This window comes from Hyperolius riggenbachi, chromosome 5, assembly GCF_040937935.1.
Source record: "Hyperolius riggenbachi isolate aHypRig1 chromosome 5, aHypRig1.pri, whole genome shotgun sequence".
NCBI lineage: Eukaryota > Metazoa > Chordata > Amphibia > Anura > Hyperoliidae > Hyperolius > Hyperolius riggenbachi.
In genome coordinates, this window is record NC_090650.1 from 133,028,481 (window position 1) to 133,055,390 (window position 26,910).

The 26,910-nt window shown below is 39.2% G+C and overlaps 1 protein-coding gene across 2 annotated transcripts in view; it reads right to left on the minus strand.

Moving 5' to 3' along the window:
- The window catches only part of NEK11 (NIMA related kinase 11), a 386,870-nt gene that overhangs the window by 88,563 nt on the left and 271,397 nt on the right, over positions 1-26,910 (minus strand). For both annotated transcript variants that reach the window (XR_011020552.1, XM_068234487.1), the window contains exons 10-12: positions 23,926-24,045; positions 11,974-12,067; positions 5,831-5,972 (exon numbers count right to left, since the gene is read on the minus strand). Coding sequence is in view for 1 of the 2 variants with exons in the window: in XM_068234487.1 (XP_068090588.1) it covers positions 5,831-5,972; positions 11,974-12,067; positions 23,926-24,045 (356 nt within the window). In the remaining variant the exon portion in view is untranslated. The remainder of the gene's footprint in view (positions 1-5,830; positions 5,973-11,973; positions 12,068-23,925; positions 24,046-26,910) is intronic.

Below are 26,910 nucleotides of genomic sequence, written 5' to 3' on the forward strand. Positions count from 1 at the left end.
GCTTCCGCTAATCAGGAAGTGCAGAGTGGTGGAGAAGGCAGTGACCAATGTCACGTGACGATGACGCTGCGTACCATCGCCTGGAATGCAGGAAAAAGGTGAGTACTTTCCCTCCGCCTGCTGATGCCTGTTGCTGCTGCTAATTTGGAGGGGGGGGGGAAGCGCCAGAAGAAGGAGACCCAGGTGAGGGAGGTGGGGGTTTTGGCCCCCCTCCCAGCCGCTGTTCCCGCTGCCCCTCCTTTTGTGTTGCTTCCTCCTCCTGCGGGTTCGGGTGGCTAAGGGGGGGGCAGCCGCTGGCCGGGGGGGGGGGGTGCATGCCCCATTTTGCCCAATGCCTGGATGCCCATGATCACAAGGCTGCATATATTTTGGTAGACATGGGAATTCTGATGGTGAAATATAAGAAGCCAGCATGGGGTACAACTTGCTAGCAACTAGTCAAAAAAAAAAAAAAACACAAAAGAAAAGGAAGTAACAAATACGGAGTGAAGTTTGCATCTGAAGAAATCATATCAGTTTCATTACTGCTGAGTAATATTGTTGAAAAGTTATCTTTTGTCGCTTTCAAACTAATTCAATTGTTCATAACTTTTTCTAATAAGATATTATTAGACAACTGAGGTATAAAGTAACATTTTGTTATTGTTCAAGACTTTAGATCTGACAATACCGAAGCTATAAAAGTTAATTTTTTAATATTCAAGGTCTTTTTCTTGAAAATTTTCTCCTCAATCCAATCTCTGGAGGCAATAAGCGGCACACTGTGAAGATTCAAATCACTTTATTTAATAACATTATATCTAGAATTGTCAAATAGTCTGCTATAATGAAGAAATGAATTTAGACTAAAGCATTGAGAAAAAAATTATAGGCTTTTCAAAGAAACAAAAATGTAAACCAACTGTGTGATCAAGCTGTCATGGAAGCAGACATTCTGCATACTAGTGCCACAAAAATGTCCAATCAATCAATGTCTAATCAATTATGGCTTAAAATTACCGTAGTTTGAAGTATTGATGAGACCTGATGAAAAATTTAGGTTCATCAGGGGCGGCGATGGAGCAGTGGTCAATCAGTGGCTCATAGCATTACACTTCATCAAACAGTGCAGCGCTGAGGTTCAATACATTTTTCAACAGATTCTCAGCTAGAATCTATTGAAAATCATTCTTTAGTGTGTGGTAGGAACCGATTCCTCTCTGAATTGATTATAAATTAGAGACAATTCAATTGTTGGGAACATTGGTTAGAAATCTATATGTGTATGGCTAACTTAAACTGATTCTCTCTTTTCTTATATCGCACCTTTCTCCTGCAGCCACTTAGGGCGTGCTCCATGGGCAACCAGGATCATTAGGGAACCTTGCCCAAAGACTCTGTTTTACATACTACCTTGAGATGGATGAGACAACAGCCTGAACCCGTACTCTATCCAGTTGATCCTACCACATAAAATCCTACCAGGTCAAGAAGGAAGTGGGGCCCAAATGAAAAATATTTTGTAACTGTTTCTAAAAACACTGTTTTTATTTAATTTAGTGTTTAATGCAGTTGCTAAGTAAAAGAAATATGCAAAATGTAATATAGTTACTGGTAATTTAAGAGTGCTGAACCTGATAAATTCAGCATATAGTGAAAACTAAAATGTGTACATTTATTACTTGGGGAACAAAGTTTTAAAACAAATGCAGAAAACATACAAGACTTTCAAGAAATGTAAAACATATCATTATGTTCCTAGCAGCCCTTGACAGTCGGGAAATAAACAGCAGTTTCCTTTTCAAATGACAGCTTACCTTTACATAACATCCAATCAAAGATAAAACAAAGTGCAGCCTATCAGTGTAAACTGATATTATTTTCAGATTTGTGATCAAATATTACAGCTAGAGAAAATAACTCTTCATATAAGAGAAAGTTTTTGATGTAAAAAAACAGTATCAGTAGAATATACCATATGTATGACTTGTCAGATATTTTATAAATGTCTAAATACATAACATAAATGTACAAAAATTGCATTGAGTATTAAGTTACACAATTATTCTATGCACTGTTTGTTTTATACATTTGTAGTGTATGTGTGCGTGTGTGTTTATAGTGTATGTGTTTTGAAATGTGTGTTTGTGTGCTTATTTTATTTGAAAGTTTGTGAACCCTATGGAATTTTTAATGTTTTTCAATTATGATTCTCAATAATTATGACCTTAAATGTGATCTGCCCTTTACTCATCGATAAAATTCTCCAAATGTACATATTTCCATGTTTCAAAATTATTTGACCCTTTATTCAGCAATAACATTATCATATCTTATGACTAGGAATAACTGTGAAGATGCTAATAATATTGAGATTATACAAATGTTATACTGATTTTAGTCATTGCAAATTCTGGAGCATAATGTTGGGGTATCCATCCCTGAGGTGAACCTCAGAAGAGGCTGGGTGATGCAGCAAGACAACAGCCATAATCATACAAGTAAATTTAACCATAGAAGTGGAAAAACAGAAGAAAGTTAATGCATAAAAATGGCTCAGTCAAAATCCTGACCTTAATCATACAAGTTTTTATGGGAGGACATGATAGGATAATAGGCCATTGTAAGATTAACCTCTGTGGCACCCCTTATTTAGTTGTACAGGATTGGACAGGAAAGGTCTTTGTTTTCTTCTAGTCAAGAAGGATCTGAACCACCAGACAACTAAGCCATCAATATCACAGCATTCCTGCACATTGTTAAAGAGGATCTCCATCCTAAAATAGAAAATCCTGCAGAGCTGCTGTAATGCAAAGTTATATTTGCCTGCGGTTTCTTGCCCCACAAAACCGTTCCAAAGACCAATCACTCCATTTCCGGCACCTTGCCCTGCCTCCCCTCTCTCCCCAAAGAAAAAATGCCCGGCTATTAAAATGCCTGGCTATTTACTGCAGTAAATAGCGAGGCGTTTTTTCTCCGAGAAGAGAGGGAAGGCGGGGCCAGGCGCCGAAAGTGGAGCGATGTGGGGTCTTCGGGACGGCTTTGTTGGACAAGACACTGCAGGTAATAACTAACTTTTCGTTACAGCAGCTCTGCAGGATTTTCTATTTTAGGATGGAGATCCTCTTTAAGCAAGATTTCATGATAAACCATCAACCATCCAGCAGAATCATCCATGATTTACAGAACTTCAAATCAGTAGAATATATACAACATAGTTACACTACTTGTGAACTTATATTAGACTGTGAATAACACATAACTGTAATCTTTCTACGTCAAGCTTTCACTTTTAAGCCAGGATAATGTGTTACAACCTCTCAGACATGTAATACAGGTATGCTTCAAGAAGTATACTTAATACTTTGTGTATTCTTATACAAGTTTGCTGAAGCTATTTTTTTAGGGTTTTCTTTTTACCTTTTTTTTTAAAGAACATATAAAAATGTCTTTATACATGTAAATGCCCATAGATATGATTACATTCCACTAAGAATGTAATGTTTTTGATATGCTTGTCTGGGATGATGGGCATGGATGAGAATGTAATGTTTTTGATATGCTTGTCTTGGATGATGGAGATGGATGGGAATGTAATGTTTTTGATATGCTTGTCTTGGATGAATGACATGGATGATGAAGTGTTCTTTCCAGGGAAGGTGAGCCAGTCTGATGTACTCATTGCAGAGCTACGTGTTCCTTGTCACGAATTTCATATATTATACTTGCAAAACCGGAGTCTAAAAAAATGCCTTGAAAGGTCATCTATACATTTTGATTAGATCACTGTTGCCCAGTTACAGGAATGAATGGCATCACCTCCACTGAAATATTTTTTGAATAGTTCTTTTAAAACTATAATGTAATTCAAATTATATAACAAGGATTGATATACAAATGTATACACATTTTAATATAAAAAGCTGGATGTTATGCTGACTTGGTGGTATTTGTCAAAAATTGAAATGCAGAAAATTGTTTTTTCAATGTGTGTAATGTTTCACCTTTCTGTATGTAAGAAATGGGTTTGTGCACTTTATTATTATTATCATTATTATTTATATAGCGCCGACATCTTCCGTAGCCCTTTACAGACTACATATAGTCTTGTCACTAACTGTCCCTCGGAGGAGATCACAATCTAATCCCTACCACCGTCATTTGTCTGTTGTACTCTAGGGCCAATTTTAGAGGGAAGCCAATTAACTCATCTGTATGTTTTGGGGATATGAGAGGAAACCAGATTGCCCAGAGGAAACCCACGCAGACACAGGGAGTACATACAAACTACATGCAAATGCTGACCTGACTGGGGTTTGAACCGGGGACCCAGCACAGCAAAGCAAGAGTGCTATCCACTAAGCCACTGTGCTGCACCTCTTTTGTACTCTTTATAGTACAAATATACATATATTTCTTTAGGTAATGTTGATTGGTCAGAGTACTTAGTGACATTTTGGGATCCCTCAAGTCAGCTGATTACTTATCACGTAGCTCTGCAATGAATACATCAGGTTTGCTCACCTTCCCTGGAAAGAAGACTTCATCATCCATTGTCACCCAAGACAAGCATATCAAAAACATGACATTCTTAGTGCAATGTAATCATATCTATGGACACGTACAAGTATAAAAGAAACTCTACATTTCTTGTGTACACAACATTAAAAAAAAAGTAGACAATTATGCATATTATTTATAAAATGTAAAAAAAAAAAAAAACCTCAAAAATAACTGCAGCAAACTTGTATAAGAATACATGAAGTATAAGTATACTTTAAGCATATTTGTTTTACATGTGTGAGAGGTTGTAACACATTATCCTGGCTTAACAATGAAAGCTTGAAACACTACAGTTATGTGTTATTCACAGTTTAATATAAGTTTGCAGGTAGTGTAGTTATGCTGCATTTCTTCTATAAATGCTGGTGTTTGAACTTCTGTAAATCAGGGATAATCATACAGCTGCCTCAAAGGACAACACAGGTCATCTGGGCAACCAGCAAGATTCTAAAGAGATCACTAGGCCCAAGAGGGGTCAAACTGAGGAGATGTCTAATCAGACCATCACTCCCAATCGTTGGAGGATTTCTTTATACAGAACAGAGACTACTCTGTTCATTTAACAGTTTTATTCCTGCCTGCCCCTAGTCTGCATGCAAGTGCTGAGCCAACACATGGGACACTAAGGTTAGAGTAATGTTGGTGACTACAATGGTTGTAGATTTGGGGTTAACAGTCCACATACACTGCTAAAGAGTAGTGTTGATGTTGGAATTTGGAACACCGTTCTGATTTCACCTGAACACCACACTTCAGCACTAAACTTGCAGATTGGATCAGGGGGAGTTCACTTACTTAATGCTTCCTCCTTCAAAAGCCAAAAATAGGAAGTATCGAAGTCACATGAAACACGTCGTAAAGCACAAGTAAGTAAACTCAACCTGACACTGTCCACAGGATCGGTGCTAAATGATGCTGTAGCGTGATGTACGGGTGCATTTGCAAAGATGTTTTGAATTCAAACACCAACACTACTGAACAGAAACAAAGGTAAGACTAGAAACTTTGCTAATGTTGTAATTATGCTATGTACTAAGCTGATTTCGGAATTTGACAATTATTCTGCTTCAAGGCTATGTACACACATCATTTTCCTTGTAATGTTTCCTTTCTATCTTCAAACACACACTATGACTTTAGTTTACTACAAAGACACATTTTTAAGTCTGATTAATTGTTAAAACCATGTAGTTTTTATGTCACTTCCGCATTCTGCAATAAATTGCATAATTACTCCTATCAGACGAATCAGTATGTAACCCTGGCAATCTTCAAATTCAGTACTCACCATGCCTAGACGGCTCAGATATGCAAAGTCTGTCTGTTTTCTCATGAATTCCCTCACAAAGCCTGTTAGATGGACAGTTTCTTGCACTCACTGGCTCTGATTGTATTAGATGTTTTGGCGGCTCTGCAGGCTCAACTTCTTCCTGGACAATATAGAATAAATAGATAAGTGAAATAAAAAAAAAAAAAAAATAATAATTAAATTGTCACATCACTAAGTTGCAACAACAATGAGATGTTATATAAGATGCTAACTTTATATACAAAACCTGATATACACCATCATTGTTCACAACAGCTAATACCATTTATTGATATAGCGACTCTTACATACCCATGTGAAGTTACGTGCTTTTATGATACAGGTTATTGTTTACATTTTCTTAAAGAGAACCTGTACTGAGTAAAAATATTTAAAATAAACACATGAGGTAACTTCAAATGAACATTGCATAGTTACCTTGCCATCAGTTCCTCTCAGAAGCTCACCATTTTCTTCTGACAATAATCCCTTCCAGTTCTGACAATATTTTGTCAGATCTGAAATATATCAGTTGCTGTCAGTAAAATATCAGTTGCTGTCAGTTATAGCTGAGAGGAAAACTGATGTACCAGGTAATGTCCATGTTTCCCTATGGCCGAAGTGGGCGATGTTACAGTTTAACTGTGTGCTGACCAGAAAGCTGTTATGAGTAATGGCCATTTTCAAAATGGAGGACAGAAAATTCCCTTGATCACAGTGGACAAATAGGACGCGGGACAGGATAAAGACACTGAGGAGTAGACTACATGGAAGTTAAGTATGACTTGTGTATGCTAATTTTGTCTTTTAATTTTCAGTACAGGTTTTCTTTAAGTACATTCAACAATCATTAATGTGCACATTTATTTGCTTTATTTAGGTGTGTTCCTATGAGTTAAAGCGGACCCAAACCAAACATTTTTTTTTATTAAAAATATTTAGTTGCACCACTCTGACACATACAAAGATAAATAAACACTCCTTCAAGCCTATGAGCATTTCAGTGCATGCTTTTAACCCTTCTCTTTTCATAACTAGGATTATACTGGGGCAGCCATTAGCAATTCCTCCATTGCCGGACACCACCTACTTCACCAGTTTGCCGGATTTTGTCCCGGCAATTTGAAAGGAAGGGAGGGGTTCCTCCAATAAATGTAAAATATTTTATATTTGTCATCATGCAGCTAAAAAAAGGCTGCTATTTATTATCATAGTTTAGAAAGTAGATTTTAGTTCTGAAATCTTGTATTTTTAATTTGGGTCCACTTTAAGGTATCTTTTACACAAATAAGCCAAATGGGTAAGGTCTATGATGAGGGAGCGCTCCCAGGTATTTGTCTTCTGACTTTATCATGACTAGACATGTTTTGGTCTAGGGGTATGTGTGTCATATAAGCTAGTGGCTGATGACCTGCCATTGCCCGGGTATGTATTTGGTTGTTGTTGGCTCTGCCCACTTTTCTAACCTTGACACACAGTCACTCAATCAGCAAGTCTATGAGCTCTTGGGGCCTTGGCATCAATCATGTAAATGTTCCCATTGAAATAAAGCAAATCTCATTGGCTGTTTGTGGCTCTGCCTCTTTTTCTTAATTTGAACCCCAATCACCCAATGACTGACTGTACCAGATTTGAGGGCCCTGCCATTAACAGTTTAAGAATGGTAGTAATTGAAATATTCCCCTTGAAAATCAATAGGGGAATTTTGATTAGCTGTTGTAGGCTCTGCCCACTTTCCTGAATATTAATCCCAGTCACCCAGTGACCAGCTGTGGTAAGTTTGAGAACCCTGCCATTACGAATGGCTGCAGTTTACATTTTCCCAGGGAAAAGTTTCTTGGTCCCTGCCCACTTTAATCAATAGGGGAATTTTGATTAGCTGTTGTAGGCTCTGCCCACTTTCCTGAATATTAATCCCAGTCACCCAGTGACCAGCTGTGGTAAGTTTGAGAACCCTGCCATTACGAATGGCTGCAGTTTACATTTTCCCAGGGAAAAGTTTCTTGGTCCCTGCCCACTTTTTGTAACCACTTTTTGTAACCTTGACCCACATTCACTCAACAACCAAGTTTGTGAGCTGTGGGGTTGCTGACAAGCAGTTTATCAAACAAATAAATCTGATTGGCTGTTTGTGGCTCCGACCCCTTAGGCAAATTTGAAACCCAGTCACCCAATGACGGACTGTACCAGGTTTGAGTCCTTTGCCATTAACAATGTAAGAATGGCAACAATTTCAATACTCCCCTTGAAATCAATAGGTGAATTCAGATTGGCTGTTGAAAACCCTGCAATTAACAGTGTAAGAACGGCTGCAGTATACATTTTCCCATTTAAAATGAATGGCTGAAATCTGATTGGCTATTTTATGCTCTGCCCAATTTCCCTGAATTTTTAACTTTCGGCCACCAAGTGACCAACTGTGCCAAAGTTGGGGGCTTTATTACTGTGAGAATGGCAGCTTTTTACATTCTTTACATTGACGTGTATGGGTGAAATATGATTGGCTGTTTTTGGTTATGCCCAGTTGTGCAGGGGGGCATGAGGCCCCCAGAACATTATCTTCACAGGTAGTAAGGAATCTGTATACCAGGTTTCGTTGAAATCTGTTAAGGGCATTTTCGAGTGATTGCGGCACTCACACACACACACACGTCTGATTTTATAAGTATAGATTTTCAGTGTGCAGCAGAGATATATGGTTGTTGTGTGTTTTTTAGCGAGAAGGTTCAATTTACAGGTAGGGTACCTCTATTTATTAACTTGAAAATAAACATATGTGGGTGTACGAGAAGAGACCCTAATAAAAACCTTCTTGCAAAAGAGTATTTGACTGCATACTGTTCATTAAAAGAGTCTGATCACTGTATCATCCTATGTATAAAACTTGATACCTACTCCCAATCACAGGGTAGATCTTTTAACCACTTCACCACTGAGGGGTTTTACCCCCTGAGCACCAGAGCAATTTTCACCTTTCAGCGCTCCTTCCATTCATTCGTCTATAACTTTATTATTACTTATCGCAATGAAATGAACTATATCTTGTTTTTTTCGCCACCAATTAGGCTTTCTTTAGGTGGGACATTATGCCAAGAATTATTTTTTTCTAAATGTGTTTTAATGGGAAAATAGGAAAAATGTGGGGAAAAAAATAATTATTTTTCAGTTTTCGGCCATTATAGTTTTTAAATAATGCATGCTACTGTAATTAAAACCCATGAAACGTATTTGCCCTTTTGTCCCGGTTATAAAACCATTTAAATTATGTCCCTATCACAATGTTTGGCGCCAATATTTTATTTGGAAATAAAGGTGCATTTTTTTCAGTTTTGCGTCCATCCCTAATTACAAGCCCATAGTTTATAAAGTAACAGTGTTATACCCTCTTGACATAAATATTTAAAAAGTTCAGTCCCTAAGGTAACTATTTATGTATTTTTTTTAATTGTACATTTTTTATTTTTTTTTTAATTACAAAAAAAAAAAAATGGGGAGTGTGGGAGGTAATGAGTTAATTGTATGTGTAAAAGTCATTTATTTGTATGTGAAAAATGTGTAGGGTGTAGTTTACTATTTGGCCACAAGATGGCCACAGTAACTTTTTGTTTTAATGCGACCTCCAAGCTTCCTTCCGGAAGCTTGGAGGAAGTATAATGAGCATGGACACGTGAGTTTTTTCTCACAATGATCGCGCTGCCCATAGGAGAGCAGCTGATCATTGCGGGGCTTAGATCAACGAACGGGAATGGATTTTCCCGTTCATTGATCTCTGGGCGAGCGGGCGGCGGCGGTTTTACTAGCGGCGGGCGGCGTGTTTACCAGCGGGAGCGCGGGCAGCGTCGGGAACGCGGAAAGTACGTGTTTCTCCGTCCCTGGTTTTTAAAGGATGGAAAAAGGGGCGGAGAAATACGTACGCGCGGGGGTAAAGTGGTTAATCTACACTGTGTGAAAAACATATTTCCCAAAAAGGGTATACTCACCTATTTCTCTGATGACCCCCCTTTTTTAAAAGTGGCTTTAGAATCTGTGTGAATGCACATATAGCAGAATTATGGCAAAGGACAGGTTTGTACAATCTTTACAGGATTATAGATTCTTTCTCAAATAATTGATGCCTAGTTGGCTAAATTTGTGTTCTCCTAAAAAGTGTTTATGTAAGATTCAAAACGAATATATTAAGCGTTATTCAGGGTTACAAAACATTAACAGTACCTAAACAGAGAAATAATGCCTAGATGGGCCTACTAGCAAACATTTCAACTCTAACTTTAATATTGTTGAGAATTTCAAACTTACAGTATATACTGCAGTCAAGTCAAACTTTGTAAAATACTGGTAACTTGAAATTCAGGAGGAACTCTCCACAGTAGATTGACAAGAGGTTAGGTCCAATCTCACAAGAGCTTCACATTGTACCACAGTCAAACTAAATATATACAAAATACTGTTTCAGTGGTATTTCACCTCGGAGTGACTATGTGATCTATATTTTAACCTTTCATATGTGTTTGAGAAACAGTGTTCAGATCTTTGCCTTCCATTTTTTGGTTTTGCCCAGCTGCACAGAAATATTAGATGATGATCATAAGCAAAATAAGATTACATCTCTTTGGAGGTTGTCAAAACAGTGGATGGAATGAAAATTCCTACACCGAGACATTTGCCTATACCACTAGAGCCTAGGTTCTCAACGTGTGGTACGCGTACCCCAGGGGGTACTTCTGAGGGTTCTAGGGGGTACTTGGGCTTGATTATACTTAACCAAAAATAAGAAATTTAGGGCTTGATTCACAAAGCGGTGCTAACCTACTTAGCACGTCTAAAGTCTTTAGACGTGCTAACCAGGGTGCTAAGTAGGTTAGCACCGAATTATCTGATTGAGAAATTTGGTGCTAACCTACTTAGCACCCTGGTTAGCACGTCTAAAGACTTTAGACGTGCTAAGTAGGTTAGCACCGCTTTGTGAATCAAGCCCTTAGAGTTTTAGAAAATGATAAATCTTATTTAAACAGCACCAAATTAGTATTTTAGCTAATTAAAAGCAATAGTAAATGCTTAGAAATGGTTTAGAACCAATTATAATGTACTACGATTAAATATATATTTGTCAAGGGGTACGTGTGATAATGTTTACTATGCTAGGGGGTACTTGGTGAGTACAGGGTTTTAAAAGGGGTACATACCAATAAAATGTTGAGAAACACTGCACTAGAGAATATCTGAATAGAGTCAAATGCAGAAAAATTAAGGAAGTTCACACTTCTGGGGTGAGATCTGCCTTGTCTGCTTATGAGAAAGCATGGATTGTCTCTAATGCTTTAATTAAACTCCCCAGAATGCGTATGCAGATCAGGTACTCTGATTAAGATCTACCTACATTAGCCAAAATATTGTTTTACTGTGACATTTAGACACAGTAAACCAGATACCAAAGCCAAAACGCTCAGCAAGACAGCTTGTGCAATTTGTCTCAGTATTAAAGCATTAGAGACAATCCATGATTTCTCATAAGCAGACAAGGCAGATCTCACCCCAGAAGTGTGAACTTCCTTTATTTTTCTGCATTTGACTCTATTCAGATATTCTATATTTATATATATATAACATGAAATACAGTATAAGGTATGTACTGTATAAAACAAAGTATGGATACATTGATACATTTGTTGAGAGTTTTCTTTTTTATCAAATAAATATAATGAGTGAAAGTCTTCAAGTAGGGATGGTCAATGAGATGCAAAGAATTTTGAGTTGATGCGGGATTATGCAAATTTTGTATGCAAACTTATGCAGTTTGAAAATGGACCAATCAAATTTTACCTCAGCAGAATTTAATTGATTCATTTTCAAGCTGCATACATTTGCATACAAAATTTGCGTAATGCTGCACCATCTCAAAATTATTTGTATCTCATCGACCAATCTTTTTGTCAAGCTAAAAAAAATCACCAAACATTGCAAGCACATGGAAAAACAATTTTTTAGTGAGTAAAATGGTACAAAATCTAGTCACCCTGTAGGTGTTGAAAAAGCGCCGCAGATTAAGTGCCTCTTTTTCACTACAACTTACATCTAGCACCCGATAAAGAGATATTGGTTTTAACTGTTCATAAAATACTCACATGAAGGACATCAATGTTATGCCGCTGAAAATTACGAGATCTTAGCTCCTGCATCCTCTTTTGATTTTCTTGATACTTTTCCTCTGCTAATTGTCTGAAATACAGGACACAGCTCAGAACTCAGAAATTCCTGTACAGTAATTATGAAATGCTATCGATAGTGACATTTGCAAAGAATAATCTGTTTAAAGGACATGTATGATGTTTTAACAAATTGCTGTTAAACTTGTTTTCCTGTAACGCAACAATCTCTCACATACACACACAAAGTTGTAGATTAAGTACTAAAAATTAACCATTTATGTTAAATACTCCTTGTTTATAATTGACATGTATTACCACACACATTACATGAAACAACTGGGCAACTATTGTTTCTACTTCTGATGTTCCCTCCTGAAGTCTCTTCCAATGTAAGTTCCATTTCATCTGCTTCATCTGTTTTATAGTCTGCTCTGACAAGAAACTGCGTGGTTGAAAGCAAGTTTGATTTTGAAAGTTAAAGTGTTAGGGTGCCCATACACTAATTGATTTTCCCCAGCAGACTCGATCGATGTGATTGAATCTGCTGGAATTAAGTGCCGTGATGGGTGACTGATCGTAATTTTTATAGATTACCATCTGTAATAGATTGAAATTATCAAATGTTCCAGATGGAAGATCTTGCTCATAAGGGGACAGGGGCCCAGCAGTAGTGGCAGTAGATGGACGGCTTGCTGACCAGGCCCATCAGGTCTCCCCCCACCCCCTCTTCCAGGGCCCTCTTTCAATACAGAGTACACTCAGCAGAGCACACCCACTTGTTCGGCTCTTTGGACCAAAGAGGAATCTTTTGGGCATATCGAGCCGCCATCTGCCTGCGTATAGCCACCTTTAGTGTGCTGGAGGCTAGATTCACAATAGTCAGTTGCATAACACACATGTTAAAACGTGTGTGAAATGCAATGGAGACTAGACATAGATTTTAATGCAAAACCCCGTTTGAACATGTGTATGCTCAGTGTGTTTAAAGTCGGATTTTAATAGATCCAATCAAATGGAGCAATTAGAAGCCTGGAGCATGGATGGAAGTGAGTAAGAGAGGATAGTGATATGGTTTCTTGCAATTAATAAAGAATATTACAGAAGATGTATTGTGGTGTAGCAGCTAGCACTTTTATTTGCAGAGCTAGAGTCCCAAGTTAGAATGCCACGCCTGGAAACTAAAAGGCATGAGTTTTTAAGGGTTGTCTCTAGGCAATCCACCTTTCATCACATCCCTAAAACAAACTAATAGGCTAATCAGCTTCCCCCAAAACCTGCCCCGTGACTATGGCAGTGGTATCAAACTACGATTTGGCTACGCACGCAGCATAAATATGAAACCAGGGCATCTTACTGAAGGAGCCCCATGTGGCCCATAGCTCTCCTTAACTGCTCAAGCTCTTGAGTCCTATAAGAGAAAAGCAACTTACAAATGTTAGCTCAGTTACTCTCTCACATATTGAATATAAGGAAAATAGCCATGGATTACGACACTTTTACTCAAACACTTTCAATTTTGGATATGCGTTTTATCTCATTAAATATTCCAAAAAAATTTGTAATTTTTGTACATTTAATGCTTTGGGTAAATAGGTAAGGGGTCATAACATGGTTCCTTTTACCCATTTTCATGACTAGGGGTGTCTATCTGTGTGCCCCCTTATCAAGAGATCAAGAAGGGGACTAGACACCCCCATAAGAACTATAACCTCGCACATTTTGGGAAGTGGGGATGAGTCTCTTATTTCTCAACACTGACAATGCCAGCTGGCCATCCAACTTGTCCATGGATTGTGAAGGAGTTAAAGATACTTTAATGCTGAACCTGGGCTTCTGGAGCAATATACATAATACAGTACATATGCATTAATTCAATATACCAAATTACAAAAACTACCAATTATGAGTACCGGAGCTATGAATTATGATGATTTATTGTTGCTGGCAGAATTAATTATGCTAATCATAAAAGATAATACAAATACTACATCTGCTCTTCTGAGATGCAACTAATAAAGGATTACCTATTAACTCTGGATGAAATCAACATTAGAATTTCCTTTACCCTCCCTTGCAGTACACCTGAAGCAATCAACAACTGTTATTTATTTTAGATTGCTTATGAACAAATGGAGTGAGCTTCATTGAAAAATAATTTAATTCATCAGTTTTACAAAGTGCAGCAATTTAAATCCAAAGAAAGGCAACCTCAATATCCCCATTTGACCAATATTAAATTTGCTTTTCAGATGGAGAGCTTATTCTCAGCACCAAGTTCTATATTTCCCTGATAACTCCATGGCAGCATACAGATGGGCAGTTCTCCGCCTCCAACTGCCAGATAGGACCTTGTTGAATATAAAAAGAGCTCCACCCATTACCCAGTATTCCTTTTTTTGTCCTCGCCGCCAGATAGGATTATATTTCTACAGGATTTTTCCCTTACCTCCACACCATTTTTTGTGGCACCAACCAGGTTCTAACCTCCCCTGGTTGTAGTTCTGTGTCTCAGGCAACTAACAGTTCCAAAGAGAACAGAAGCCTGCTCTTGTACGTTCTCCAGGCCAATAACAGAAGCTTCTAATTAGAAAGCCTGTTGTCCCCCAGTGAAATGTTTGTCCGTGGGGCTGCGGAGTGTACATTTTGGTATTGAGATCCTATTCTATTGGACTCCACAAACGTTAGTTCGTGTGCGTTCTAGCGTTTTTTGATGCATATTTTACCTGTATTCCTCGGTAATCTGCACCGCTGAGCTCTTTTTAGTCTTTTAGCCAATAGCTATGGGCTTCCGTCGGGAGTCAAATCTCCGCTCTGCACATGCGCCTTGCTCAGGACACAATGTCTGCAGGAGCAGCCATTTTAGTGGAGCCCGTTTCCAACCAGCTTGCCCTTACTGGGCAGCGGCGGCCATCTTTACTGAGGGCGGGACGCGTAGCGTCATATAGGAGCGCCCTGCCAAGCCGCTCTGGCGTCTTCCTGGATTATCCTGCGGACACAGGGGGATTCCTTCTCCGTCCGGACTCGGATTAAGGTGGAACAAGCGGTCGTCTCGCCCGGAAAGGTACCCACTACTACTACTACAAAGCCTTTTTGTCTCTGTCAAAGATGTGCACATATGTATATATGGGTTGTTCAGTGACAGCAGCTCTTTTGATTTTACAGCTGTCTGTCTGTTTCACACATGGGGAAGTCTGCTAAAAGAGAACGTAACAAATCTTCTAGGTAAGGGTGGTGAGTAGAATGAGGTACATATATTCTCTGTGATCAAAAGGAAGATCATTTACTGATTTCATCCTTTGATCTCTCCGCAGCCACAAACACTCACTCCCCAAAAAGAAAACTGATGACCATGTTCATTATCATTCTGCTGGGCATAAATCAGATCGAAGTCATGATAAACATCACTCTTCAGCTACAAAAAATAAAGCAGCCTCTTCAAGCAACACACACACCAAAGATACACAGTCCAGAGATTCTTCTGCTAAAATACCTGAACAAGGAGCTTCTAGCTCTCCTAAAAAGTGTACCTCAAAATCAAATAGACCATCAGAGGACCAGTGTTGGCTTTGTGGAGATATTAAGCTTCCAGACAAGATGGTTTGCAGAAACTGCTTCTATGATATATCTGGAGAAAGCCAAGATTTTACCTCTGTCATAAAACAGGTTGTTAAAGACACTATGTCTGAAATGACTACAAAACATTCTGAGAAGACAAAAAGTTCATATGCTTCTTCTCAAGAGACAGAAGAGATTTCTTCTGAAGGCTCTGAGGATTGTGATTATACCTTTGATTTTTCGTTAATACCGACTTTTATTGCACAAGTAAAAGATGCTATTGAATGGGTTGATCCAGAGGAGCTGGACACAGCCAAAAAGAAAAGATACTATAAACAATTAAGTAAAGATCATTCCTCTTTCCCCTTTATGGAAGAAATAAAGGAAATTATAATAGAGGAGTGGAATAAGACGGTCAAGAAATCCTCAGTAAAAAATCGGCTTCACAAACTGTACCCTTTATCAGAAAAAGATGGTGCATTATTAGATTCCTCTCCAACAGTTGACGCCTCAGTAATGAGACTAGCGAAAAATACTACATTGCCGCTAGAGGATTCGGGTTCCTTTCGCGATGTCCTTGACAGGCAAATAGATGTAGATCTGAAGAGGTCCTACCTTTCCTCTGGAGATGCTACAAGACCGGCAGTGGCCCTATCCTCTGTGGCAAAGGCCTTGAAAGTCTGGGCGGTAGAAGTCGAGAGTGCCATATATAGGGATGCTAGCAAAGATTCCATAATGTCATCTGTTAACCAACTTAAAATGGTGGCTGAATTCGCTGGGGAGGTAGCACTGGACGTTATAAAATCTTCTAGCAGATCAATGGTATTTTCTGTCATGGCCAGAAGGGCCCTATGGCTGAAAACATGGGCGGCAGATCCCTCTTCCAAGACTACATGGACCAGAATTCCATTTGATGGAAAACATCTTTTTGGGCCTACTCTCGATTCTGCCATCTCACGTGTCACAGGAGGCAAATCAGGTCTCCTCCCACAGGATCGAAAATTCCAAAGACATCGCTTTTCACAGCAAAACCGACAATCCTTTCAAAGATATAGAGAGGCTAAGGCTTACAGACCCGGGAGAAATTTCAACAAAACCTGGAAGAAAAATCAACCTACCTTTTTTAGGGCTACCAAGACAAAATCTTTGACCCCGGCAGACAATAGTTCGAAGTCATTTTGATATAAAGTCCGTCCAAACAGAACTAGTCGGTGCCAGGCTGGCCCGTTTTGCATCTGTTTGGACGGAAAACGTCACAGACCCCTGGGTCTTAAATGTAATCAATCAAGGTCACAAGTGGTCGTTCGAAAAGTTTCCACGAATGCCCCATATTCGAAAGACAGCGATTCCAAACAATCCTCAAAAACGTCAGATTCTACAAGATTATGTAGAGACTCTAATAGCTCAAGGCGCAGCAGTTCCAGTTCCTTATCCCCAAAGGTTCACGGGGTTTTACTCGCCCATATTCATGGTGCAAAAGAGAACCGGAGATTGGAGACCGGTAATAGATCTCAAAGCTCTAAACCAATATGTGAAGCTACCAAGATTCAAGATGGAATCATTGCAGACAGTGGCGAAGGCAGTCAGAATAGGAGATTGGATGTGTTCTCTAGACCTAAAGGACGCCTATTTTCACGTTCCCATTTTTCCGTCCTATCAAAAATTTTTACGTTTCGTCGTAGGTCACGTCCATCTTCAATTCTGCTGCCTTCCCTTCGGTCTTTCCACATCCCCAAGGACCTTTTCCAAGGTCTTGCTAGCAATAGTCTCTCTACTAAGAACACAAGAGATAAGAATATTACACTACCTGGACGATATACTGATCCTAGCAGATTCAAGAGATCGTCTGAGACGACATCGAGACATAACAATTCAGACTCTGAAAGAGTTCGGGTGGCTGATAAACACCAACAAAAGCCACATGGAACCCACGCAGAGAATGGTCTTTCTGGGGGCACTTTTTTCCACAGTCTCAGCGACACTGGCCTTACCAGAAGAAAAAATACAATTACTGATGTCCAGAATAATACAGATTCAGCCAAACTCGTTTCTTACAGCAAGACATTGCATGAGAATTCTAGGTCAGATGTCGTCTACGTTCCCAATGGTAAGATGGGCACACTGGAATATAAGACCTTTCCAAATAAATTTCCTGACCCAGTGGGAAGGACTCGATCTAAATCAACCAATACTGATCCCTTGCAGGGTATGGAAAGCCTTAAGGTGGTGGCTGATCCCAGAGAATCTCCGCGATTGTTGCTCTCTACTCACCCCAAATTGGACTCTGGTTACAACAGACGCAAGTGCTCGGGGCTGGGGAGCGACATGCGAAGACATAGCTGTGCAAGGCGAATGGTCCCCTCCTGTGCAGAATGTTGTCTCCAACATTCTAGAGGTGAGAGCTGCCCACCAAGCGCTTTGTTCTTTCCTACCCAAGATTCAGGGGCAGTCGGTTATGCTAAGAATGGACAACAAAGCTGCAGTAGCATATGTGAAAAAACAAGGGGGTACACACAGTGGGTCTCTACTCAGAGAAGTTCAACCAATCATGGCTCTAGCACAAGCTCATCTGAGAGACCTTACAGCGGTTTATCTCCCAGGCTCAGAAAATATCCAGGCAGACAGGCTGTCAAGAACATTTCTAGATCGACACGAATGGGCTTTGAACCCCCAAATATTCCAACTTCTAGTAAGAACCTGGGGCACCCCTCAAATAGATCTATTTGCATCCCAGTCAAACACTCAGCTTCCAATTTTCTATTCGAGGTTTCCCTCTCAGAAAGCCCTGGCAGTCGATGCTCTAGTCCAACGATGGACATTCAGGAGAGGATATGCCTTCCCGCCAGTTCCCCTAATATTCAGGTTCCTGCAGAAGGTATCGACATCGAATGCAGAAGTCATTGCGGTGATTCCGTATTGGCCGAGGAGGCCTTGGTTCACACTCCTTCTCTCGCTTACAGTGGATCATCCGATTCATCTTCCTCAAATACCAGACCTGTTATTACAAGGGTCCTACACGCATCCAAACATACAGAAACTAAATTTAGTGGCCTGGAGATTGAAGGGGAAAGACTTATAAGTCAAGGATGTCCAGACGATGTAGTTGCAACACTGCTGTCTGCAAGGAAACCGTCCACCTCAGCAATTTATAACAGAACATGGGACAAGTTCTCAACCTTTGCAAATAGTTCATCGTTTGATCCGCTAAAACCTTCAGTCAGCAATATTCTTATGTTTCTGCAAAAAGGTCTACAAATGGGGCTCGCTTATAATACTCTTAAGTCTCAAATTTCTGCTATATCAGCTGTGTTAGGTATAGCCTGGGCGCTTCATCCTCTTATAAAACAATTTTTTAGAGCAACCCTCAAGCTGCGTCCTCCAATAAAACCGAAGTTCCCTCAGTGGGATCTACCTACAGTTCTTGACTATCTATCCTCTCCTCCTTTTGTTCCATTGGAAAATTGTTCCATTTTCAACCTGACATTAAAAACAGCTTTTATCATCGCCATAACGTCTGGAAGACGTGTTTCGGAGATCCAGGCTTTGTGCCATAAAGAGCCTTTTCTATACTTCTACGAAGATCGAGTAGTTCTGAACCCAGTACAGTCATTTATCCCAAAAGTTGCTTCCACCTTCCATTATAACCAAGAGTGGACTCTTCCAGCATTCAAGAACTTGGAAAATCCAGATCTACCACATCCATTAGATCCGGTGTCACTAATCAAAGCCTATGTATGCGCAACCGAATCCTTTAGAAACTCAGAAAGACTACTGGTTATCTCCACGGGTCCAAACAAAGGGAAGAGTGCCTCCACTACAATGGTTGCAAGCTGGATAGTAAAGACTATTCAAGGAGCATATAAAGCCAAAGGCCTAGTTCCTCCAAAAGATATAGTGGCTCACTCTACAAGAGGGATGTCAGCCTCCTGGGCCTTTTTAGGGAAAGTTTCTTTGGAAACAATATGCAAGGCAGCAAACTGGGCTTCCAGTCACACCTTTATAAAGTTCTACAGAATTGAACCGGCGACTCTATCATCCTCTGCCTTTGGACAAAATGTCCTCTCATTAGCTTCTGCTTCTGTTGTATAAGTTGTAAATAAATTGTGTGAGTTTTTGGCACCTGCTTCCCGCCCAAGTTGTGTTTTTTGTCTAGTTAGTGAGATACCCATCTGTATGCTGCCATGGAGTTATCAGGGAAACAGGAAAATTGAAGTACCTGTCTGCAGTAATTTTCCTTTCCTGATAATCTCCATGGCAGCATACAGCCCCACCCTTGGCAGGCGGCTCGTCCTAAAGCTAAGGAATACTGGGTAATGGGTGGAGCTCTTTTTATATTCAACAAGGTCCTATCTGGCAGTTGGAGGCGGAGAACTGCCCATCTGTATGCTGCCATGGAGATTATCAGGAAAGGAAAATTACTGCAGACAGGTACTTCAATTTTCCTGTTTTCCTACTTAAAGTGAAATTCTACTTTTACTGAAAATTTTCTATAAACATGTAACAGTGGTGCACAAATGTTTAATTTGAAATGTAATGCTATTAACCCTTTAGCAGCCAATTTATTTAGAGGCTTGCAAGTGCTCCAGGCCAATTTATTTTAGATTTTTTTTTTTATTTCTTATGTGTTAGCACCTGTAACTAGGATACAGTATGAGACAATAATAGGACTTCTGCTTTCAGTTTCTACATTTTCTGCTAGTAGAGAGAGAGATCAAAGCATTCCAAGAATTTACAGCACAATAAGTCATGCAGACTGGGGACAAAAGCAGTGCACGTATATCAAACGAAATAATGCTATTGAAGTTACTAATGGGTTGAATATAACCTTTACATTTAAACCTTAAAGAAAACCTGAACTGAAAATTAAAAGTCAAAATAAACATACACAAGTCATACTTACCTCCTGCGTAGTCTACTCCTCAATCTCTTTCTCCTGTCCTGCGTCCTGTTTGGCCACTGTGATCAAGAGAATTCTCCGTCCTCCATTTTGAAAATGGCCATTCCACCATAACAGCTTTCTGGTCAGCACAGAGTTAAACTGTAACATTGCCCACTTGAGCCATAGGGAAACATGGACACATCAGTTCCCCTCTCCGTTGTAACTGACAGCAACTGATATATAACTGACAGCAACTGATATATTTCAGTTCTGACAACATGTTGTCAGAACTGGAAGGGATTATTGTCAGAAGAAAATGTGAGCTTCTGAGAGGAACTGATGGCAAGGTAACTATGTAATCTTCATTTGAAGTTACCTCATGTGTTTATTTTAAATAATTTTACTCAGTACAGGTTCCCTTTAAAGAGAAACTCCGACCAAGAATTGAACTTTATCCCAATCAGTAGCTGATACCCACTTTTACATGAAAAATATAATGATTTTCACAAACAGACCATCAGGGGGCGCTGTATGACTGATTTTGTGCTGAAACCCCTCCCACAAGAGGCTCTGGTACCGTACGGTACTCTGGGCAAACTGCCACAATGTAACAATGACACACACAGGAAATGGCTGTTTATAGCTGTCTGTTAAAGCCAGAACAGCTACATAATCTGCCCACAGTAACAATGTCACCATGTAATACATGTCAGAATGTGAATCTGGGAGAGGAAAGATTTTACAATGAGCAAACTCTGACTAAATCATGTATACATAATTATTGTAAAAATTAAGCACCTTTTTATATTAAATTATTTTCACTGGAGTTCCTCTTTAACTTCAACTTCACTTTGATTATGGGCAGTTGGGCACAAACTTATTTTTAAGAGTGTAATCTGGACTGTGTTTGCAGTCCGGTGGTTTGCAGTAAATGTATATGTTTGACCCCCTCAATCTGCCAGAATGTGTTTGGGCTGCTGTGGAGTAGGTGTTCATTTATATGCACTGAAACAAGGTAAGCAAACTGAAATAATGTTTGGCACTAATCATAGAAATAAGTAAAGAGGAAATGACTGAATTGTTTATTTCCAAACAAAAGTGGAGTTTTACTGTGAATCTATTAATAAGTGATGTCGAACCAAATCATCCAGCCAAATCAAATTAATAAATCATGTTAAACCAAATCAGCAGCAATGAGGGTGAAAGTGACGGGATGACCACCTGCTTAAAGTGAACCAGAGACTAAGCACCATCATGTATTTCACCCTCAGGCTGAGCAATGAAGAATGAAGCAGAGAGCAGGGTAGGTGTTTTTTCTAATGTTCCCACTGATATATATGGTAAAATACACGAGGGTGCTTTAAATGAGACAAACTCAACTGCCCCTTACAGTCTGTTGCATTGATAAAGATGGGGCCAATACATGGCTTTCTGGTTTCACCACATTCCAAACAATACTGGCCCCTGAAGCCACATTTTAAAAGCCAGTGGTATCAAAATGTTGGTAGAGCTGTCACAAGGTCACCAGTCCTTATTTCAGTATAGATATCCTCCTGTTCCTAGGAATATTTATAAGCTTAATCTGTATTATAAGCTTCATCTGTATTTTCTTTTTAAACGTTTTTATACACAAGGCCAAGTGTTTGTCAACTTCTGTAGGCAAGTGCGGAATGTGTGATCTGTAAAAATATATCTGAAGACTGTATGTTGTAATAATACACAGATGTCTCACTGTGGTTAATTCAATAGTATTTGGAAAAGATGTGATACTAAGAAAGTTGGAAGGTCTCCTTAAAGGTAACTGTACACCGGTAACTGAAAATATATAAAATAACCTTCTCATGAGGGAGGTTCGAAGTACAGGGTGTGTGTGTGGTGAGGGGAGAGGGCTTGACTAGGGTGATCGTCATTACTTACCTAAAGGGTGCTACTACCCTGGTCCCCCATCAGAATTGGATTTGTCATCTTCCCCAGGAGAGCCAGCAGCTGTGCCCCATTTTCAAGTTCCTGGTGAAGTTGTGTGCCACAACCACCACAATGCATGCTGGTAGATGTAGTCTGTGGATGCGAGTACATCTCCCGATGGATTGCAACAATTCTGTCACTTAACAGAGCAAGATGGTTTCTTATTATTAGGTTAGCGTAAAGCTGTACAGATTGCTTTTGGGGGCAGTTTTGGGATAGTGCCTGTAAGGACATGCTGTTCGGCTTCCTACTCTATGGAGAGGAGAGGGGGCGCAATTGTAAGTGGCACCAAGCTGAGGGGACTTTCTTTGATGTTGAGGCTGTTGATGGTGAGGCTATTTGTGCTTGCATATCACTGATGCGGCACCTGCGCTCACTTTAGATTTCCAGCCCAGAAAGTTAGGGATGATAGTTTTGGCCAAGGAAAATCTAAGGTGTGTATGTAGCTTTAGCCATATCACTCATCACTCAGATGGGGTCCTTGAAGGAGCCAAACTAGTCCTGCCCTCAGGTACAGAGGTTTGTAGAGAGCAAGAAGAGTGCAGCTCCTTTACTGAAGGATATGGCTTTTGTGCAGCTGTATTCTTATGCAATAATTTATACACAAAATGTAGTGCAATGTAGAACAAGCGTCGCTCACATTTATCAATTTTAATGAATCACCCAAGTGAATATTGACAAACATTGATTAATATACCAGTGACTTAAACCAGTAATCGTCAAACTACGGCCCATGGGCCAAATGTGGCCCCCCGAGGCTTTTCCCCTGGCCCCCAAACACAAAATGTATAACTTATAGATGTGGCCCACTGCACCTTTGAATATCAGCGGCCTGCATTTAGAATAGCAGTGCTGGATTCACCCATCCACATACTGTAGAAGCCAGTGAGCAGTCATTCGCTGGCTTCCAATCCAATTCTGCATCAGGTGACACTGCTGTCCAACTGGACAGCAAGTTGTCACCTGCGTATGCTTCACTATCTGGTGCGCAAAAACGTTCTTCGGGCGCCGCATGACTGAATGGCTGCTGATGGGAGTTCACCTCCAGACTTGATTGGGGGGAATCAATACCTAGATTCAATGTAATGTTCATGTATGTTCCGGCTGGCCCCCTAGCAGTCTGAAGTATGCTGACCCGGCCCTTGATCGGAAAAGTTTGGGGATACTATATATTTCTAACACACTCCTTTTTTGCCCCAGTTTGTAACATTAAGAAAGTACTATCAGCCTTACACCTTACCTCCCTACCACTGTACCATGTTTATATGGGTGGTATGGCAGCAGGGTGTAAGACCGAATGTACTGTCGTGTGCGATAGAACAGCATCTGTGATGACCTAGGCATCACATTATCAGTGTAGCTTAGGGGTGTATTATTGTGTGTGTCATTGCGGGAGAAGCCACATTAGGATCCAGAGGCTTCCCCCTCCTGTGGTAAGTACCCCCTAGGGGCACTTTTTTCCCTTCAAGTACACTTTAAAAGAATAAAGAATAAAATTTTGAATAATTGTAACGTGTCATATTCCTTACTTTAGTCTTCTTGCCTTTTCGTCTGAAGCATTCAGTTTCCTCAGTCTCATTCTCTCTCTTGGGGTCATTTTCTGGACCTCTGACAGCTCCCGAAGGGTTTGAAGGTGGAATTTTTTCTGACTGTAAAAGAAAATATGAATGCAATGTGCATAGCCTGTAGTTTTTACCACATTGCTAAGAGAACAGTCCTTGTCAGAAACCTTACAGAAGTCAGTCCTTCACATCACTCTATTATATTAAAGTATATTTCCCAGCTGAGCTGGAACATTGTCAGCTTAACAGACTCAAAGCACTGAGCATTAATAATGACACTGCAGGTGAACCATGAATAATAAGTATAATTTACTTAAATAACTTCCATTTCTCTGTAATCTGTTTAAGTCTTGCTTTGAAAAATGACATAGGGTAAAAATAATTATAGAAAAATCAATGTAAATCAAAGAAATGACAGTCCATAGAATGAAAAGCATATTACTAAAAACATTAAAATGTCATTATTGTTAAATGCTTATTAGCTAAAAATGATATATTCAGGGGAAATGTGAACTATTTTTAATACAACTTACAGACTTCCTTTTTTATTAATAAAACCTCACAGGTAGGCTTAAGAGGTGTCTGTTATAAAGTAGTGAAATTCTAGAATAAAACGGAAACGTATTATATTAGAATTATGGCAGATGACACAGCTGATTTTTTTATTTCTAGTTTACTACATGTAATTATTATCCAATGGCTTCTTTAATTGGTATTATGATTATATTTGTTGTTGTAGTTGTTTTTACCCATCATTTTCCATAGTAGTAAAATATACTTTCCAAGGAGACACCAGAGTACTCATTGATTAACACCTCTTGAACCCCAAAGAGAAAACACACATATGATTAAAGTGTACCAGAGATGATTAAATCTAAAGATTCGATACTTACCCGGGGCTTCCTCCAGCCTCATAAACACGTACGAGTACCAAGCCGTCCTCCCGCGGTCTGCCGTTCAGCGGCAATCAGACCCGGTAATTGCTTCAGTCAGGTCCAATCAGTGTCTTCTGCGAATGCACAGACCTCCCACGGACGCGTAGAAGACCCAGACTGATGTGACTGAAGCAATTACCGGGAGTGATTGCGGCTGAATGGCAGACCGCGGGGGGACGGCGTGGGATTCGCACGTGTTTATGGGGCTGAAGGAAGCCCCAGGTAAGTATTAAAATCTTTCGATTTAATCATCTCTGGTTTACTTTAAGCTCAGTGTGCCTATATTGGGTAAAAGAGCTCGCTGTGGGAAATCTCCTGGCTGATTCTCAACATATTTCATGATTATTCTAAAGGCCACAAAAAGGACAAAACTCCTTCTAACCAATCTGATCAGATTATTGAAATAGATCTGAAAATCGGATCAAATTAATTAATCTGATCGGATTGGTTAGGAGATTTTAGAAAAATGATGTAGCTTTGACTGGATATGTCTTAGAAAGCATTTCCTCACTTTGACTACTATGAGCAAGGGTGTGGTGTGTCCCTCCCAGAAATGCCAGTTCAGTGGTGCAAACGAATGTTTGCATCAGGATTTGTGGGTTTGTCAGAATTCTAGCGATTTTATTTATGCAGGATAAGTTGTCATATGTGTGTTTTAAGTTTTAATGTTCTATGCAAAATGTTATTGTAAACTGTAAAGTTGGGTTAGCTCTTTAATATATTGTTCTATGACATCTCAGCATATTCCAGGCTGTAAAGCTTATAAGATTATTTTAACTTGCAAGCTGGCAGATAACTGACGTACTGGTTACAAGAAGCCAAGACATTCTTTGTTAATGTCAAGGTTAGACTGCGCAATATGTGTAAGACAGAATGCTAGTTTAAAACTCACATTACTGCTATAATTATATATGCACATTTTCTTAATTATTACACATAGATATTATTAATCTAAATATTAATGATTAATACAGCCCTTCTGAAGAAATAAATCGTTATTGTTAAACCCTATATAATAGAATTTAATACTTTGAAATATATTTTGAAATGCTGGATTCTTCCAGTGATGATGAGACAGTAAAACATTCTCGTAGGATTGTTTTGGTTCTGGAGAATTGTTGACGTGTTCTGGGTACAAGGCTGTCACAGTTAGCTGAACACTGAAAGCTGATAACACATGATGTTTTGGGAACAGACTTTAAAAAATAATAAAACAATATAAGGTGTTTTCCCAATTAGTTAAAGATGATTCAATGATGCCACCTGGCGGTTTAATAGTCTTATAAAATTAATATTATTTGTTATGAAATGGTGACCTCTGCTGGTTGAAGTCATTATATTTATTCATAAGAAAGGCAAATATATAGAACATGATTTTATATTATTAAGATTTAATATTTAATTATTTCTTATATGATTAATTGTTTTAAGAAGAATTATATAATAAGCTTTATATTTAAATAAGTATATTAGAAGGCCTGTATGTTTCAATAAGCCTTAAATTGCTGAAGGCTCTTACAGGTCTGTGTACAGTGTTATAGTGTCAACCTGACCTGGGAAAGTACAGACACATTCCAAAAACTAATTAACAGAAGGGGATATCATCAGAAATGCGTCATGAATGACATTAAGTCTCAATGTCTTGGGAAAAAAGCAGACAAGATGGCTGGTGACGTCCATTTTTAATTAATTGCATCAAATATGACCTTTTAATCAAATGTTAAAATGTCAGATGATGTTAATTCCAACAAGATAAGGTAATTAAGAATTTATAAACAATAATATTGTGATTTAGGTATTCAAAACATAGATAGCGTTTGACGCACAGAAATTTTAGCCAATCAGAACCTGGGATTCAGGGACATTCCAGATTAGGCAGCCATATATATTTAAATAGAAAGATGACATTATTTTATGGGATTCTGCTGGCAAACTACACATACTTTGTTCCGCTACATTCCATTTGTAAAAGAAAACCTTGTGGGATAGTGTAATGGTTAAGGGCTCTGCCTCTGAC